The sequence below is a fragment of the Electrona antarctica genome (assembly GCF_951216825.1).
Source record: "Electrona antarctica genome assembly, chromosome: 17".
Classification (NCBI taxonomy): Eukaryota; Metazoa; Chordata; class Actinopteri; order Myctophiformes; family Myctophidae; genus Electrona; species Electrona antarctica.
In genome coordinates, this window is record NC_136798.1 from 39,250,101 (window position 1) to 39,270,591 (window position 20,491).

Genomic DNA, 20,491 nt, shown 5'->3' on the forward strand with positions numbered 1-20,491 from the left:
CCTATCAATAGGTCTCACACTGCCTTTGTCTAAAGTTCTTTTGAGTTGGATTATTCACACATACCATATAGGAGAGAAACTCACACACACACACACACACACACACACACACACACACACACACACACACACACACACACACACACACACACACACACACACACACACACACACACACACACACACACACACACACACACACACACACACACACACACACACACACACACACACACACACACACTTTCAGTCATTCACTCACACGCACCCACACACACTCTCAGTCATTCACTCACTCACAGACACATACTCCCATGCACACACACGCACATGGTTCACATGCATTTAGTGCATGGGACGAGACACCCCATATAGTATAAAAAGCACCTCGTGTTAGTTGGACGGGGCTTCTCAGAGAACATTTTCCTGTTTAGTCATGATTTGGAATGCTTATTGATGTCCTGTAATAAACTCTAAATTGGAAAGAAAGGACATTGCCTGGACTGCCTCTTGTTTGTATAACCTGCCTGGTATATATATCCACCTATTATCAACACTCAATTTACTACAAACACAATCCAGGCAATGGATAAAACACCTTGGTAAAAGACCCTTAAAAGGTAATTGGAAGACGCAGGAATTCAGACCACACCGAATTATAAAGTTTAGGGGAATTTATATAAATTGATTCTCAGTGAAAAGATGTTACAGATCCAGGCTTGACATAGCGTTATTCCATGACTGTATCACAACATTATTCCACAGTTTTACAACTTAATATAGTAGGGACAGCTAGACCAGGGGGTTAATCAGGTGACATAAATATCATAAGTGATAGGCCCTGAAATATTTGTTATGCATAACTGGATAGGGACAACACAAACGGGGCTTTTTTTAATCAGAGTCCACTTTTGTGGCACTTGAAGCAGATCTCTTCCAAAACAAGTCAATGAGATACTGCACTTTTCATCCTTCAGCATATTAAAGTATTTTGTGAACAGTTCAAGTGGCATGACTGAGGTACCGATGCATTTCCATTGCTGACACACGGCAAAGGCCAGGTCTGGGTTGGTACCAGTGGGAGTGAGTGAATTCACATCATAGGCTATATCTTTTGCAGATCAGCTTCCACAAACATGGAAGGAGGTGGTGTAAGAAGGACGTGTTAGGAGGTGGTGTTAGGTGGTAGTATTAGTAGGTGGTATTAGAAGTTGGTGGAAGCTGATCTACTTGCACCTGCCATATATACACAGGGGAATTCAATTCCCAACACAAGGTTTGGGGTCACAGCCAAACGTTATTAAATGAGACAGAGTCCATGGGCCTCTAACACCAACACACTACTGTTTGACCCAAAAGAGCCCCCAAGTTTATTCTCTGCATGATGGAACTTGGCCTTTTGCTGTGGGTCAGCAATGGAAATATATCAGCACCTCAGTCATGCCACTTGAGCTGTTCACAAAATAAGTCTCATATACATGCTGAAGGGTGAAAAAGTGCAGTATCTTGTTGACTTGTTTTGGAAGTCACTTGCTTCAAGAGCCACAAAAATGCACTTGGATTTAAGAAGAACCTGGCAACGGCAGACGTTATGACTATGGACGATTCAGTGCCAGCGAGTTTGTGGGTGTCGGGAAGAGTCAAGCAGATAATACCTGATGCAAAGGGAAGAGTCACATACTGTACCTAAGCCGTTACGAGCAATGACATTCACCCTACATACATACTGCCTGCTACAAGTGAGGACATTCACCAACATATTGCCACAATGATGTCAGATCATATGAAGTGGTATAATAATGAAAAATAAACAAAATACAGTGTTGTTGTGTACTGATGATATGGTAGCAGTCCATGGTCATGCTCTGTGAGGAGGCCAGGTCCACAGTCACACTCTTGATAGGCTCAGTGAAGGCTCTGTGAAGAAGCCTGGTCCACAGTCACACTCTTGATAGGCAGCTGGTGGTCCATAATACAAGTCCATGGAACTGCAGCGTGTGAGACAAAAATAAACACCGGGGAGTGGCTCCCCGGATGATGAGTTAGTGGCAGGCCTTACTGGACAGTGATTCTGTACAATGTTTATTTATTTGACAGGGACAATGCTCATTAATAACATGTCAGTTTTCACATCCATGTAAATGGGCCAGAGTTAGCCAAAAGGTAGTTTACATCTGTAGTCCCTGAGTAGGCTCTTAAAAATGATAAAACTATTCATACAAAAACACATACAATACAAGCGTTAATAACAATCGCACTGATTGGAAATGAACCCACACAACCAAGGGGGGGAGGAGAGGAGAAAATGGAGGGGGAGAAATAAAATAAATTACATGTATATAGAGCAAAGGTCTGACAGAGATACTACCCAGAGCAAGCAATCTTACAGGCAAATACATAATGATATAATTGTGAATACAATTATATATTATCTGACATCATTGATATACCATAACACAATGTTGTCATGGTAAAGTGTATTTGACACTTATGTAGTAAAGCAGACACGTTTGTCGTTAACCATACACTGTACTTTCTTTTAATATTTATACATATATTTTCTAAATTTCACACGTCTTCTGCAGATCAGCTTCCACCACATAATGGAAGGAGGTGGTGTTAGGAGGTGGTGTTAGAAAGAGGTGGTGTTAGAAGGAGGTGGTGTTAGAAGGAAATGGTAGAGGAGATGGTGGAAGCTGATCTGCAGAAGACACTACCGCTTTTACCTGCACGTGCTATCTATACAAGAGACTCTCATTCCCAACACAAGGATTAGGGTTACAGCTAAACTTCAAATGGAGAGACACTGATCCAATAAATAAACTTTTTCCTGAAAACATTAAACGTTAGTTTCCGTCTCACAGATGAGGCATAACTTTGTCCACAGGTCTTTCCAGTGTGCTCGTCTTGGCCTGCACACAATTGACACAAATGACCAGACCCTTTCCTCAGGTATCATCTGTGTGACTCTAGAGTAGCACTATAGTATCTATGCATAGTTTCATTATATAGAAATTAGGTTCTTAGCTTACATATGATACTGGATGACTATTTCCAGGCAGGCACTCTGTTGCTGGCTCCATGATGAGGCCTGGTCCACGTTCACACTCTTGAGGCAGCTGGGGGTCCATAGTAGAAGTCCATGGACCTGCAGAGTGGGAGACATACAAACTCCGGGGAGTGGCTCCCCGGACGATGAGTTAGTGGCAGGCCTTACTGGACCGTGAGTCTGTACAGTATTAACAACCGCACTGATGGGAAACACACAACCAAGAAGGGGGGAGAGGAGAAAAGGGAGGGGGTGGGGAATATGCCCCCCACCCCCAGGTTAAAAAAAAAAACTTTAATAACCTCCTCCCTTTTCTGCATCATATCTTGGGGATCAGTCCCCAAGACACTTTACATGTAGAGCAAAGGACCGACAGATACTAGCCAGAGCAAGCAATTTTACAGGCAAATACATTACAATATAATGATATAATTATGGTATATCAATGTCAGATTATAATATATATTTATTGTATTCACAACAAAAGGTTTTGATGATAACGTTTATTTGACACTTATGTAGTAAAACAGACACATTCAATGTTAACCATACATGTCTTTCTTTTCATTTTTTACATATATTTTCTAAATGTCACATATCACAGATCAGCTTCCACCACATAATGGAAGGAGGTGGTGTTAGAAGGAGGTGGTGTTAGGTGGTGTTAGAAGGAGGTGGTAGAGGAGGTGGTGGAAGCTGATCTGCAGAAGACACGGAAATGTGAATTCACTCACTACCGCTTTTACCTGCACGTGCTATCTATACAAGGGACTATCATTCCCAACACAAGGATTAGGGTTACAGCTAAACATCAAATGGAGAGACACTGATCCAATAAATAAAACTTTTTCATGAAAACATTGTTTCCGTCTCACAGATGAGGCATAACCTGTCCACAGGTATTTCCAGTGTGCTTGTCTTGGCCTGCACACAAATGACCAGACCCTTTCCTCAGGTACCATCTGTGTGACTCTAGACATGCAGTAGCACTATAGTATCTATGCATAGTTTCATTATATAGAAACGGTTAGGTTCTTAGCTTACATATGATACTTGATGACTTTTTCCAGGCAGGCAGGCAGGCACTCTGTTGCTGGCTCCATGAAGAGGCCTGGTCCACGGCCACACTCTTGAGGCAGCTGGGGATCCATAATAGAAGTCCATGGATCTGCAGAGTGGGAGACAAACTCCGGGGAGTGTCTCCCCGGACGATGAGTTAGTGGCAGGCCTTACTGGACCGTGAGTCTGTACAGTGTTAACAACCGCACTGATGGGAAACACACAACCAAGAAGGGGGGTGGGGGTGGAGGAGAGGAGAAAAGGGAAGAGGGGGTGGGGAATATGCCCCCCCGCCCCAGGTTAAAAAAAAACTTTAATAACCTCCTCCCTTTTCTGCATCATACCGATCAGTCCCCAAGACACTTTACTTGTAGAGCAAAGGACCGACAGAGATACTAGCCAGAGCAAGCAATTTTACAGGCAAATACATTACAATATAATGATATAATTGTGAATACAATATATATTATCTGACATTGATATACCATAACAAAAGGTTTATGATAAAGTTTGAGACTTAGGCCATGTAGTAAAGCAGACACGTTCAACGTTAACCATACATGTCTTTCTTTTCTTTCTTTTTTACATATATTTTCTAAATTTCACATGTCTTCTGCAGATCAGCTTCCACCACATAATGGAAGGAGGTGGTGTTAGAAGGAGGTGGTGTTAGAAGGAAATGGTAGAGGAGGTGGTGGAAGCTGATCTGCAGAAGACACACGGAAATGTGAATTCACTCACTATCGCTTTTACCTGCACGTGCTATCTATACAAGGGACTCTCATTCCCAACACAAGGATTAGGGTTACAGCTAAACATCAAATGGAGAGACACTGATCCAATAAATAAACTTTTTCATGAAAACATTAAACGTTAGTTTCCATCTACCTGTAGGTATTTCCAGTGTGCTTGTCTCTGTTGCAGGCAGGCATGCTTGCTCTGAAAAGACGTGGCAGTCAATGAGTTCACGTCTTCATTCGCGTTCACATTTACAAAGGCTCAACTTATGCAACTTAGATAGCATTTTACGTAGACACTAGACATACAGTAGCACTATAATATCTACAGTATGCATAGTTTCATTATATAGACATTTCAATGGTTAGGTTCTTAGCTTACATGGGATACTTACAGGCATCACCTACACAGAATTTCTTGACAGAAAGTAGCTCATAACATGTCTACGGTGGATTTTTATGAAACAAAAGCTTGGCAGATTGAAAGAGGATAATTCAAGCATGGCCTAGAGCTACAATGTTGGAGAGTTTAACGTTGTTTAATACAAGCAGATCGCTAACGCAAATGGGACGAATGGGGAGTCAATGGACGGTAGAGTTCATCCCATTGTAAAAAAATCTAGAGTTGCAAATTGCGGCTAAAGCAAAGCAAAGCAAAGTTCTTTGTTTACCCAGGGTGAATGGACTAAGCTCGAGATGCTTGTTTACAGCCAGACCCTGCTCATAGAACATTTCATGGTAGGGGTTCAATGCCTTGCTCAAGGGCACTTCAGCGCAGTGGTAATTTTAACGTGCCGGTCCGGGGATTCGAACTGGCGACCTTCCGATAACAAGACCGCTCCGCAAACCGTTCGGCCACCGCTGGGGGGTTAACATAGTCGTACACACCAATAAAACCCAAAGGTCCCACAGTGCAGTCCCAAGGAAAGCCATGTGCAGCAGGGCAGACCACCTTTAACAAGGTTACACTGTAACAGAAGGGAGAGAAAACAATTAAAACAAGCCAGTATGAAAACTCAAATACAACAGCACAATCAATGTGAGTGCAAGGGCAGGGGGGACATCAACATCAACACAGCTAAAATAAAAGACAGTAGTGTTACTGGTAAAACAGTATACATTTCATGCACTGTATGCATCTGTATTTCAATCCAGTTTTAGTTTTGTATCTCCAGGTCTCTAGACACAGCATCAGAGCACTTAATTTGTGGTCAAATCATTTGAAGACTGAAATAAACAAATACATTTGAATAAGGTCAAACAAGACACAGACTAAAGTGCAAAAATGAACAATATGGCCAACAGTGGCATGTGCTCAACCAAACAGAAGCCATTAGCCGCAACAAACAAGGCCTACCATGTGCTTTCTCCTTCAGCCTGGCTGCAGGAAATGAGAGCAAAGTTAAAATGTCTCTCTACTAGGAGGAACAAGACTTTTGTACTTCCTGCTGGTCATGTGACTAGGTCAGGTGCAGTAGGTGCACCATTCACCTGGATTCCCACATACATTTTGACTATATTTGAAAATAATCCGGATGATTCTTCCTGCCCAAAACAATACTACACTTTTGTAACACAGACCAGACTTTCCTCTGAGGTGGAAAGCCTGGTGAGGCAAGGTTAGGTCTACCTGCACAACCTTAGTGATCTACTAGTAGACCGCGATCTATAGCCTACCTTTTGGGCAGCCCTGGTCTATAGGGGGACACTGGGGACACACACTGTGTGTGGGTATAGTAGTATACTACCAGTGTACCCCCAGTGTCCCCCCAAACAGTTCCAGGAAGTGACTCCTGCTCGATAGGCTGCAACTTGCATCTTCGTGACTCTACTGTACACACACACACACACACACACACACACACACACACACACACACATACACACATAGCAGAATAACTCACAACCTCAGCCTGATGGCCTCAAAAGTGCAATATCTGCCCCGAGCCATAGGCCTATGTGGTGGTTAAGTGGTTAAGCTTTCCACGTGGGATACCCAGGGGTGTTCCGCACGCACGCACACACACACGCACGCACACACACACACACACACACACACACACACACACACACACACACACACACACACACACACACAGAAGAGCTAGGGGGTGTGGCTTGAGATCATTCCAGGTAACCCCACCTCTTAAGAGCCACAGGTAAGGTTGTGTGTGTGTGTGTGTGTGTGTGTGTGTGTGTGTGTGTGTGTGTGTGTGTGTGTGTGTGTGTGTGTGTGTGTGTGTGTGTGTGTGTGTGTGTGTGTGTGTGTGTGTGTGTGTGTGTGTGTGTGTGTGTGTGTGTGTGTGTGTGTGTGTGTGTGTGTGTGTGTACGCATGGGTGAAAACTATTAGTCAAACACACACCAGGAAATAAAACGTCTGGGTTTCCGAGGCTAAACACACACAGACAGACACACACACACAGGTGTATACAGGAGCATACATAATACTGGACAAAATGGTGTGCTGAAGTACTCAGTACTCAGTGGATTATACTACTGCTGGAGTGGATCGTTTATATCCTGGACATACAGCTGGGTGTAACTCAACAGCAGACACTGTCTACGCGGATTCAGACACAAACCTGTACAGGTATGTATGGCCAGCATTCTGATGCGCTTAAGCTAAGTAAAATACTACTGTAACTACTACTACTACTATTACTACTACTACTATACTACTACTACTACTACTACTACTACTACTATAAATAATAATAATAATAATGTGTTGCTTGATAATGCTAATGATGTGTGGCTTTATAGTAGGACGAAGTAGGACATTAATTTATGAAAATGAAACAAGCTAAGAAGCTAAAATATGGATATACTGTACAAAGTTTGTGTCCGACAGCAACACATAATAATCAGTTGGATGTGACGCCTTGTAAGTTTGAAGAGCTATTACTATATTTAAAAATGTCCTCAAGTATAGCCTACACGTACTGTGTGCGTGCGTGCGTGCGTGCGTGCGTGCGTGCGTCCTTATGATAGAGTCTATGTCCCATATTAAACTGTTGTCTTTTTTTTCTTTTTTTCTTTACAAAGGACATAGTTCAGGCATGACATAATTGACATATTTATTGCCAAAGATGTGTCACCCATATTTAAATCCTCTGATGTGCATTACGAAGATTCCCGTGTGGCACATGTCATGCATAATACATGCACATACCACATGTATGACTTGTATATGTAATACATGCACATACCACATGTATACTGTATCACATAACGACAAATACACCGGATGTCATTGTGAGTGAGGAGTTTTTCTATTGGAAGTTGGCTGTGCTTTTCATTCAAGTTTGGAGAAAGCTTTACTCCTTTACTAAACTAGTAAAATACCAACCATTAGTACAAGCCATTATTACAGGTACATCTAGGCTATACGCGTCAGCTCATTGTTTTTATATTTGGCAGCTTGGGCCATGTCCACAGGCTGGTGGTCAGAGGCTTGAGGATTATGGGGTTGTCCAAGTGTAAGGCAAAGCAGCTTGCAACATACTGTTCAATCTCCTCCATTATAGGCAGTCGGTCTATTTGGAGGAGAATGTGCTTTCTGTACCCATGATTTTTCTCCGGTGTTGGTAATATGACAGTGACCAATGTTGACTGTGAATACGTTCATGTGCATGTGTTGCTTATTCCATTCAGGACGGTCTACAAGCTCGTAGCGCAGTACCGAGTGCCCCGCTACACGAGCTTGTAGATGTGCTATTTTAGAAAAATTGTGAAAATGTGGTACAAATCTTTGAATATATATTATTTCACGGCAAACGCTTATAACTCAAATCTTTGCTTCTGGTCGTCCATGGAACAACATATTTTGAGGTGGGGGTCTGCGACCAAATACATATCATTCTGGGGGTCCTTGACATGAAATGTGAGAACAACTGACATAGAAACATTGGTTTTTCAGAAAACTGCCTTTAAAAAAAAAAGATCGGCCTAAGGCAGGGGTTCTCAACCCGTGGGTCGCGACCCCTCGGGGGGTCGCCAAATTATTTGAGGGGGTCCCCAAATTATTTTCAAAAAAAAAAAAAAAAAAAGAATTTTCAAAAATAGCAGACCTACAAGCTCGTAGCGCGCCACTCGGTGGCGCGCTATGAGCTTGTAGATCTGCTATTTTTCAATAGCTAAATTATAACAATGCTTAAAACACCAAAAGGGGTTCCCGCCCCAAAATGGTTTAAGGTTATTGTAGCAGTCAATTTATATTGGGGGTCGGGAGGGGGCGGGGCGGGGGTCCCGATACATTGCCAAAGCATTTCCGGGGGTCCCCGGCCAAAAACGTTGAGAACCCCTGGCCTAAGGTCTAAATGGGTTCAATTCTGTGCATTTAGTTTGGATTCAGGAACCGAGACACAATGTTGTTCAGAGTGTGTGGGACATCAGAAGCAACTGAAAAATGTTTGTGCCTTCGATAAAGCATTGATATTCTATTTTATATGTGGACTCAGATAAGGAAATTGGTGTGTGTGTGTGCATGTGTGCATGTGTGCGTGTGTGTGCGTGCGTGCGTGCGTGCGTGCGTTGCGTGCGTGCGTGCTTGCGTGTGCGAGGGCTTTACAAGCACGCCACGACAGAATAGTCCTAACAAAGGCCATATCTAAACATGTTACACTGTCTGTAAGAATGTACAAACATTCCTGTGTCAAACCTTCCATGTTTCAACTCTGTACTGAAAATCCTGAAATGTTTGCACATCTCCCTGCTAACACACCAGATGTTATTGTTGTCAATGAAGAGAACAGATCACTTTTCATTCTTGAAGTGGCCTGCACCTTTGATTCTAGCTTAGAGGAAGCCTTTATGACCAAAGTCATTAAATACCAGCCGCTCCTCCAGACCATCATAGAGCTAGGCTACAGGTGCAATCTACTTGTGTTTATCTTCGGCAGCGTAGGACATGTACATAGTTTGGTTGTAAGAGGCTTCCAACAACTTGGGATGCCAAAAAAAGCAGCTAAACGGCCTGCGGAATTCTGTGAAATCTCTTCTACTATTGGTGGCCGCCAAATATGGCGAAGACGCTGTTACTTGTACCCCTGAAGGGTGTGTGGGTATTTGGGGTGCAGTACTTAGTTTAGACAGTTTTTGGTTTAGACTAGTCATTGGTTAGACCAGTCAATAGTCCTACAACTACAACCTCAAACCCTCACCCGTGACTAGTCTAAACTAAGTATGCACCCCGGTATTTGTCCGGGATTTGCTGATTGCATTCTGTACAGCGCCTTGTCAATATTTGTGTCCTTGTATTGTATCACTTATGTGGACATAAATAAATGATTAAAATGTGTAAATAATAACTACAGTGGACCCATTAATTGGAACACAGACAGTGATGATATGTAAAAAGCATCACAAGGTGTAACCATAAGGAAAGGTAAATAAATATAATATTACAGCACACTGTATGTTTTAATCAAATATAATTATTAGCATGTGACAAAAAATAGTTTGTTTAAAACAACATTTGGTTTGACCTTGTTTACATGAAATGAATGACTTTTAAATCAGACGGTGTCTGTCTGTCTGTCTGTCTGTCTGTCTGTCTGTCTGCCTGCCTGCCTGCCTGCCTGCCTGCCCGCCCGCCCGCCCGCCCCGCCCCCCCTCTCTCTCTCACTCTCTCTCTCATTGTGTTGTGGTGTAACTCTACCTGTCTAAAGGAATGTGGTCTAAGCCACTATCAGATATCCATCTAGCAGAGACGGAGAGGGTGACATAGTTTGTCCTGATTTATAATGAAGGCATGGCCTACTGTAGCAGACCTGCTGAAACTCTCAGAGTTACGGACCCATAAGGGTCCATTTGGTTCCATAGTATACATTATCAGAGTTACATACCCGTAAGGGTCCATTTTGTTCTATTTGTACACTCAGTGTTTCTTGTTCATAAAACACAGACAAATCCTGGTCTCTAAACTGCCTCCCCCTGGCCAGCCAGGGCGCCTGATGGAGGGGAAAGGAACAGGTTGGAATAACGTGTTCCTTCCACGCGCTACGTCCAACCAGGGAAACTCCCCCCTGTCAGGTGTAAAGGAGCAACTTGGACACTCAGGCATGAAGGAAGTCCGTTGCTCTCCCCATGTCCCCCATATATGGGGACTAGGCTGGCGGAGGGTGTATAGAGCGCAGGATCACATTAGATAATTGACACAGGGGTGAAAAATGGGTTACAAAATCGTGGGATAAAAAATATATTAAGAAAAATAAATAAAACACAGACAAATTTAAAAAGAAAATGCCATTACTTTATTACTACTTTACCAATCTCAGAACCCATCGTCAAAGAATTATGGAAAAACAGTCAATAGTCTACTATCATTTACTACTGACAGCATTCTAATAAACAGCAGTCTGTCTGACCAGTTCACCCAGTAAAAAACAGGATGAAAAAAACTGAATGAATGAATGAATGAATGAAATGAAATGAAATGATTACTATATTTACCCAGGGTATCTGGGCTAAGCTCAAGAACTTGTTTCCAGCCAGGCCCTGCTCATAGAACATTTCATCGTAGTGGTTCAATGCCTTGTTCAAGGGCACTTCAGCGGTGGTAATTTTAACGTGTCGGACCGCTGATTCGAACTGGCGACCTTCCGGTATCAAGACCGCTCCGCAATCCGTTCGGCCACCGCTGCCACAATGAATGAATGAATGAATGAGTAAATGAATGAATGGATGAATGATCGAACGAACGAACGAACGAACTGTATTCTTTGAAATGTAATTGAAATGGAATAATGGAGAAAAACATCTGAAAGATACACTTTCATCAAACAACTCCAGGGATAATGTGTACTGATTTGTGTGAGTTGGACTAAATATGTAATCTGTAAAATGTGTGTTTCGATGAAAAAAATGCTGGTGACCTGCCAAAATAATGTGACCATCTTGTGGACTTTGCACATAACTTACATGTGGCCTAAATACCACAAGGTTGAACTCTGCTAATGAATAAACCTCAATGATCTATAAATTCGGACACTGGTGTTAAAGGGACACTTCACCCTTTTTGCAAACAAATATATGTTAATGACGTTTAAAAGATTTAGAACACTTTCCTGTTTTTTTTTATGTGTAATGTGGTTTTAGATATTTTAGATTTTAGCAGTGAGCCCAGTGTCTCTGATGTCATGGACACTGGGCTCATTTACTTCCTGGACTACATGTTGTCTCAGTAAGACAGCCCTCTCCCTATCCACAAGGAGGAGCAGTGCACCAAAGCATTATGGGAATTGTAGTCCAGGAAGTAAGTGAGCCCAGTGTCCATGACATCAGAGACACTGGGCTCACTGCTAAAATCTAAAATAACTAAAACCACATATTGCACACATTCACCATGGGGGGCTGTGTGTGTCACAATGATTGACATAGGAAACACAGGTGCAACAAGCCAGGTTGATGGTTTGGAAGGTATGGGCACAGGCTAGAGATCACACGGTTTTTACCGTCTCATTTTATTTTGCATGAAGAAAACTGCTGTAATACCTAATCTGTTGAATAAATGGGAACCTCACCCTACAGCAGTCAATGCCTGGACATTATAATTCGAACGCGTCAAAAACGGTTTCTATATAGGCTACAGTACATGCATGTGCCCAGCCGAGTGGCAAAGTTTGTTTGAGCTTGCCACTACACTACATTAACATATATGTTTTTGCAAAAAGGGTGAAGTGTCCCTTTAAGTGATGTCTACACGATTGTCACATATTTCAGCAGGTCACCAATTTCACCGTAACACCACCATGACCGAGTGTGAGTGAGCGAGTGGCCGAGATTTTGGGTATTGGAATGTAGCTCTAGTGTGTGCGTACTGCCGCGGGGCTCATATCCCATCGATGACGAGGAGAATGTGACACTGGTATGGAATGTCAGCCATGATGTGTTTACACAGTGATACCGGATGAGCAGGTTCCTGTTCCAACCCATTGGCAACACTCATTCATCCAGGAATGTCAGGATTATGTCATGACAATGAAATGTTGACAATGGCTGGCATTATTGCATTATTCATTCCTTGAAACATTCACCTCTGAGACACAAATCGGAGAGTGTATAGGACAGTATAGGACAGCTGAGAGGGAGACGGTGTAGGAGAGATAGACGGTATAGCTGAGAGGGAGACAGTATAAGAGAGACAAACAGTAGGACAGCTGAGAGGGAGACAGTGTAGGAGAGACAGACAGTAGCACAGCTGAGAGGGAGACAGTGTAGGAGAGATAGACAGTATAGCTGAGAAGAAGACATTGTAGGAGAGATATAGCTGAGAGGAAGACAGTGTAGGAGAGACAGACAGTAGCACAGCTGAGAGGGAGACAGTGTAGGAGAGACAGACAGTAGCACAGCTGAGAGGGAGACAGTGTAGGAGAGACAAACAGTAGGACAGCTGAGAGGGAGACAATGTAGGAGAGACAGACAGTGGGACAGCTGAGAGGGAGATGGTGTAGGAGAGACAGACAGTAGCACAGCTGAGAGGGAGACAGTGTAGGAGAGACAGACAGTAGGAACGTGCAATTTTCAAAATAAAGCATACAATAATTACATTGGTAGATATAGGAATATTGCTTAGAATCTACATTTACAATGCTGCGATACCTGCTGAAGAGCTGATTGTCTGTTCTGAATACCAGACGACTCGCCCCTTTACCAACTCGCCCCCGCGAAATGTGTTAATGTGGTTAACAGTTAATTTAGTATTTCCCTCCCTCTCTGAAATCTGAAATTATCTTGTATACAGATTTATTTGATTGTATAGTAGTTGATCTCTATACTCTGTAAAATTAAGAAAGAATAACATGAGACAGAGATGGTGACTGCTTAATTAAGTTAATTTAGGACCTTCTAGCAGTTAATTTCGTTTTATTAAACACATTTCTTCCATGTAGCCCATGTTTTGTAATGTCATCATCATGCTATTATGCCCGTGGATATACAGAGTGAATGATACATTAATATGATAATACGCCTACGCGGAAGGGTTGACTCCCACGTTTAGATCAGTGCAGCCCATGCGTAAATCCAGGCTTTCATTTTTCGCGCAGACGAAATGAAAGCCTGGGTATCGAGGCTACTGGTGCTGGGACTCTGGTGCAACGCACAGGTCCTGGGCCTGGTGAGAGCAGGAGTGGACCTGGTGAGACGTAGGAGGGGCCCGGACAGGAGACAACCCACAGAGCCTAGTCCTTCCTTGCTCCGGAAAGTGTACCTCCCAGCCCTGGCAGAGTAGTTCTGGAGTAGTTCCAACGGATTGTGTGGCCCTGGTTTTGCCCTAGTGGGACTGATTGAGGGTAGCTACCGGGACGTAAGTCGGGACTTGATCACCCCGGCTGGGTCGCCTGAGTGAGGGGTATGATGTTGGTAGACCCAAAACCCCGTTGACCTCACTCAGGATACATCACTGAGGATACGTCCCAGGTGCATCCATGCGATGTATTTTTAGTTACCAACCTGAATTATGTTTATTTACAGCTAGATAGAGCAGTGGGGCGAGATGGAAAAGGGGCGACCATACCTGTTACCTCTGTTCTATGGGAAAGGGTTTCTGTACACTATGGTATCTTTTGCCTTTATTACAAAGAAAAAAATGAATCCACAGGAAACGCTTTTCAAAAACAAATAGGCCTACAGACTCAATTATAGATACCCCCCTCTTGTCAATGTGTGACCCCACCTTTGTCCTAACATTTTTGCTATTTCTGTTGCAGACTCACAGTCTTCAGTGGAATCACACGTGCATACACACACGCACGCTCACGCACGCACGCACGGACGGACGGACGGACGGACGCACAGAGCAGTATGCCTCTGAAGACGTTCACCTACGTGAAGACAGCCAGCCTGCGTTGGTCCAGGAAGACCAAGGGCAGAGAGCGGCTGTCCGTCAACATGATCAGCCTGCCTCTGGGGGACTTCAAACACCTGTCCCACATCGGCCTGGACGCAAAGGGACACCACAGCTTCGGGGACCTGTCCGCTTTCCAGGTATAGTGACAGAATACGTATGGTTTTTTGAGTGGTGTAAACCACTCCTACAACTGGCTTTGTTTGTGCAGAAAAAATGAGCATGGTTGCTATGTTCACCCTGTTCACCCGGGTGTGATTTCATTACATCAGACATGATTTCATTACGTCAGACAGGCTATATTACACCACTCAGTTCACACGGGTGTGATTTTTATAGGGACGTCGCACTAGCTATAGCTCCATCCATGGCGTTTGAAGATTTCGTCACTCATGGCGTAAATCGTTTGCCAGCCAAATCTATGGACAAATCTAATGGTTGTTTATGGCACTAAATGACAACGTGTAATACGTCATGTGGCCGATAGGAATGCATCTTGTAAATAATTTGGTTTCATACAAGAAACAATAGCCAGGATGGATGAAGAAAATAAACATACCGGGAGGGCATGCTAAACATTAAAAAGTCCATATTCTTGGCTGCCAAAATGTCTATGGACCCCCCCCCCCCCCCAGTGACATAGGCCTAAATACCCCTCACTTCACACAAGTGCGATTTCTTATTTATTTCTCCTATAAATCACACTCATGTGAAGTGAGGGGCGCTCTTATAATCATACATCATCCTAAATCATCATACATCACATTCCGTGCTCAGCCAATCAACTCATCGCTATGGGGTACAAACATTGCTCAGCCAATCAAATCATCGCTATGGGGTACACACATTGCTCAGCCAATCAACTCATCGCTATGGGGTACACACATTGCTCAGCCAATCAAATCATCGCTATTGGGTACATAATAGCGCCTCTCAAAAATGGTAACTTTAAAGATATTTTAAAGCTAAGCTTAAAGACTCAACTTTCATGATTTTTCAAAAAATAGCAGATCTACAAGCTCATATGAGCTTGTACTGTAGATCAATGTCAATGTGTTAAGAAAAATGTTCCAATTCTAGTTTTCGTTGTTTTAATTTTGTTAGTGAGTTTAACTCTAAACACCTGGCACTCCTCCCTCCCCCCATGCAGAACCACCAGGACCTCCTGCAGTCGGCGCCTGCCAAACCCCCGCGCCTCCTTCCCGCCACCGAGGAGGTGCAGAGACGAGCATTTCCTCCTGGACACAGGAAGTCCCACTCCCTGCCTCTGCTGGACGATCTGGAGCTGGACGTCCGGGAGAAGATCCTTCCTCCGCCTCCTCCTCCTCCTCACAGAGGAGACGGGAGGAGCCAGGAGGAGGAAGGAGAAGAGGGAGGACTGAGGATGAAGTCAGAGCTAACCCATAATGCATCTCACCAGGACAAGGAGCCTACCCATAATGCATCTCGCCAGGACGAGGAGGAGCCTTGTTGTGCGTTGAGTTTTGACCTGGGACCGTCCATCTTGGACGATGTGCTCCAGGTGATGGACAGACATCAGTAAGGACTTAGGGAAATAAATATATATATTTTGTATAATAGCTCATTTCTTTTCAGGGGAGAAAATGTCTCACAATATACAAAAATGCACAAACAAACAAATGCATTTACACAAAAATGAAATGAAACAGTGCTGTCAAACTGGTTCATGATATCTATGAAATCTATAAAAAGGTTTAATCTGCAACACAATTTTATAATGTGTAGCGTGGGTGTCCCTGCTTCATCTATATGTTTTCTTTATCAGTATACAGGAATCTGCCCTTGCTAACAAATCGAACAATTTGATTCCATTTGTGCACTCAGAGTAAGAGGATTTAATACAAAAAATAATAAAACTTTATATACTTTAATAAATGCAGCTCAAGGTGCTTTATAGCAGTGGTTTTCAACCCTTTTCACATCATGGCCCATTGTTTATTCAGCATTCAGCCACAGCCGGGGCAACTGTGGCTCAAGAGGTAGAGCAGGTCATCCAATGATCCATGGGTCGGCGGTTCGAATCCCGGCTCCTCCTGTCTACATGTCGAAGTGTCCTTGGGCAAGACACTGAACCCCAAATTGCTCCCGATGTGCTGGTTGGTACCTTGCATGGCTTCTGCCGCAATCGGTGTATGAATGTGTGTGTGAATGGGTGAATGTAATGCACAATCTATGTAAAGCGCCTTGGATAAAGGCACTATATAAATGCACCATTTTTTTTTACCAGCATTTGAGCCACGGACAACCATTTGAAGACATTTAGCCAGACCCTATTTGAAGGGAAGACCTCCGCACACTCGACTTACTAATAAGTCGAGTGTGTGTCGGCGACAAAGCAGCAGACTGCAGACACGTTTTGTCCAAAATGCAACGTTGTTCCGAAACGTTGCATTTTGGACATTAAATAAAAAGCTCTTGAACCAGCAAGGGACAGTGTGCGGGTCTCCCTCCCTCTCTCAGCCTCTCAGACACAAAACAAAATATGTTTTGTTATTGTTGGAGAAAATGTCCACAATTTCATGCTGTATTGATGTTGGTACCATTAGGAGGGATAACAGGCAAACGTTGATCAAAATAACAATTCATCTACATTCTCTAATTGGGTAACGTCTTGTAAATTAAGTAATGCAGATGTTTAACAATAATTGAACTCTCTTTCATTTTACGCTCTCAAGAGTTAAAGATCAATAAGGGTCCATTTGATTACCAACTCTCCATCATATAGCTGGGGACCACCTGGAATCCCTTCAAGGACCACAGGTGGTCCCCAGACCACTGGTTGAAAACCACTGCTTTATTCGGTATTTAAGTCCGACGTCATTTTGTAGTCCTACGTTCCGTCTGGGTCCAAGTGGCACCAGCTCCCGTCCGCTTCTCATTGTAAATAGCAATATGTAAACATGTGAATCTTTTTACAATGACGTTTTTTCAGAAAGGAAGCCATTGAGGGTTAAAAAGTGTCCATGACAAAGACAATATGTGGAGACAATAAAGAGTATTATCATTATTATTGAAGGTGGTAACAGTCCTTTGCTCAGTATAATATGTTGGGGGTATATTTAGAATGTGTGCAGGGTTGAGTATGTTGAATATAGTTTGCATTAATACGATCTCTAATGGAGGATTTAGTTGACACAATGAAATAAAATGGCGATAGTATTCATTGTGGGGCAGATGGCCTGTCACAGCCAGATTTGGGAGAGCAGTAGCTTTGTTGTTGCAAGGAAAGCGGTAAAATTAGACTTTCTTGGTTGTCTCAGGGCCGATTCATACTCCTATTTTAGAGCCAGGCTAAGATACTGAATAGCGTGCTAGTATGCTATGAAGCCAAGTCTTGCCTAACCAACTTCAGATGCAATACACACCTCCGAACGCAGCTTGAGTCACACCACAAACAGGCGCACACGCACACGCCCACGCGCACAGCACACACACACACACACACACACACACACACACACACACACACACACACACACACACACACACACACACACAAACTTGTTTGTTCAGATACCTGCTGAAGAAAATCCATAAAAGTGAAGAGCCTCTTAAAGTACGCATCCTCTTAAACAGGAAGGAAGCGTTTTTTTCTTGTTACAGCAGAAACTCGGTTTAGATCCATCTATGGTTAAAGGAGCACTTCACCCATTTTCCACCTTATATTCGTTCTCAATTCGTTCCTCTCAAATGCTCATTACACAACAGGTAATTCCGACGAAGACCCACAAAGCAATCTGATTGGTTGAAATAGCCAACTATCCGTGCTTCAAACCAGCATGATGGCACACGTAGCCCTGGGCCTAATCACATTTAATAAATCACTCCGCACCTGATCAGACCATATTATGGCACAGCTGCGCGCCTGCGCCACACTGTCCTATTAGCCTACTGGAGAGAAACCCAAAAACAACGAGCACCGGGAGAACAACAACCAGTACCATGCGGCCCGTTCATTTTGATTTCTACAAGTTCACAAGGCGTTGCCACTGCGATGCTTTGTAAGCTTGTAGATCAGTTATTTTGGCTACACGACATGGTCGTACGGCGGAGAATATCTTGAATTAACTCTCTCACTGCACCAGGCCGGCTTTGACAACTCAGCCATGTTGATTGGTGAGACGGATAGGTGATTGGTGAGGTGCGCATCACTGTCATGCCAATAATCATGGTAAAGCACACCCTCTCCCTTAATTATAAGATTGCACCATTTCTGTCTTCTCACTCTGTATCTCATTGGTGGCTTGTGGACAGTTCAGAAACCTGTCTACCAATGGCATCAATGGGGATTCCAAAGTAATAGAAATGACGGTACATAATGTTTCTTCCTGGAATGTTGGTATAATAACAAAATGAAATAAAAAAAAATAAATCTTGTTTGAAATGTCCAAACCTGCCTACCGATGCCGTCACTGGTAGGTAGGCAAGTGTCTGAACTGTCCACAGCCGTCCTCTGATAGGCAAGTGTCTGAACTGTCCACAGCCGTCCTCTGAGACACAACAGAGTGCGATACGTATAGTGAGGACCATTTATATGAAGTTTAAAAGTGGGTGAAGTGCAAAGCTTTGAAAGTGAAACTGTAAATGGTTAAATGAGTGTGTGCTGTGTGAATATTATTGAACCAATTATAGGTATTAAGAAGAGCTTGGGACAAAATAATAAGTACTTTGCATTCATTGGAACATAAGACTATTTTATGTTTTACCATTTTCTGAAAAGTAACAGTTTTGGACATGTTTCTTCGTGTCACGACAGCGATGATATCACATTGTATAGTAATATAGTATGATTGTTGAATGTTACTTTCAGCTCTTTTGAAGCAAAACGGAACAATTCTCAATTTTCTCATGCATATATATATATATATATATAATTGGTATAAATGACTAATGCTCATTATAATATGGTGCCATACTGCCATTTGTGTCTACCCCATCTGTGTCTCAGAGAATTGAGGACTGTGGACAGTTCAGAAACCTGCCAGTGCCAATGCAGTTCTGGCTGTAGCTCAGGAGGTAGAGCAGGTTGTCCAATGATCCATGGGTCGGCAGTTCGAATCCTGGCTCCTCCTGTCTATCTGTCGAAGTGTCCTTGGGCAAGACACTGAACCCCAAATTGCTCCCGAGCTTCTGCCGCAATTGGTGTGTGAATGGGTGAATGTAAAGCGCCTTGGATAAAGGCACTACAGGTATATAAATGCACCATTTACCATTTTCGGTGCATGGGGAATCCAAGCTAATAGAAACTGCAGGCTTTCTATTCCAGGAAAGTTAGCATAATGAAAATCTAAATAAGACACTTGAAATCTTGTTTAAAAATAATTAAAAAAAAGATCTGCCTAACAATGATGTCACTGTAGTGGTAGGCTGTTCACAGCTCTCCTATGAGACTGTAATTTCTACCATATTATCTTTAGCATCAGGGTCCGGGAGGATGGATCAATTATATGAAGATAGGTTCAAAAGGGGTGAAGTCGTTGTGTAATTGTTTATTTTGCCCTTTGTCTTAATGCTCTTAATGTTTTCTTTGTAAATCACTTTTCTGTGCTGTATCCTGCAAATAAACATGCATCGATAAAGAGACTGTTCTGATTTCTTAAAAAAAATAAAATAAAGCTAAATGTTTCAATCAATAACTACTCTTGACTAAAGTCAAGTGGGATATGTGCTTAAAACGCAACGTTTATTGTTGTTAAAACAAGAAAGTTGTGCTTAATATGCCATTAAATATTCCACACACAGTTTCAATTGCCTGTTACAGTACTAATGACAACACT

At 42.9% G+C, this 20,491-nt stretch overlaps 1 protein-coding gene across 1 annotated transcript; it reads left to right on the forward strand.

The window, feature by feature from the left end:
- Window positions 1-7,192: 7,192 nt before the first annotated feature.
- LOC306941111 (cdc42 effector protein 2-like) lies at window positions 7,193-16,236 on the forward strand (the record flags this gene model as incomplete). The annotated part of the gene is made up of 3 exons (XM_079526426.1): window positions 7,193-7,436; window positions 14,557-14,833; window positions 15,844-16,236. The coding sequence occupies exons 2-3, from the start codon at window positions 14,651-14,653 to the stop codon at window positions 16,234-16,236; spliced, it is 576 nt and encodes a 191-aa protein (XP_079382552.1). The 5' UTR covers window positions 7,193-7,436; window positions 14,557-14,650.
- Between the last annotated feature and the right edge of the window lie 4,255 nt (window positions 16,237-20,491).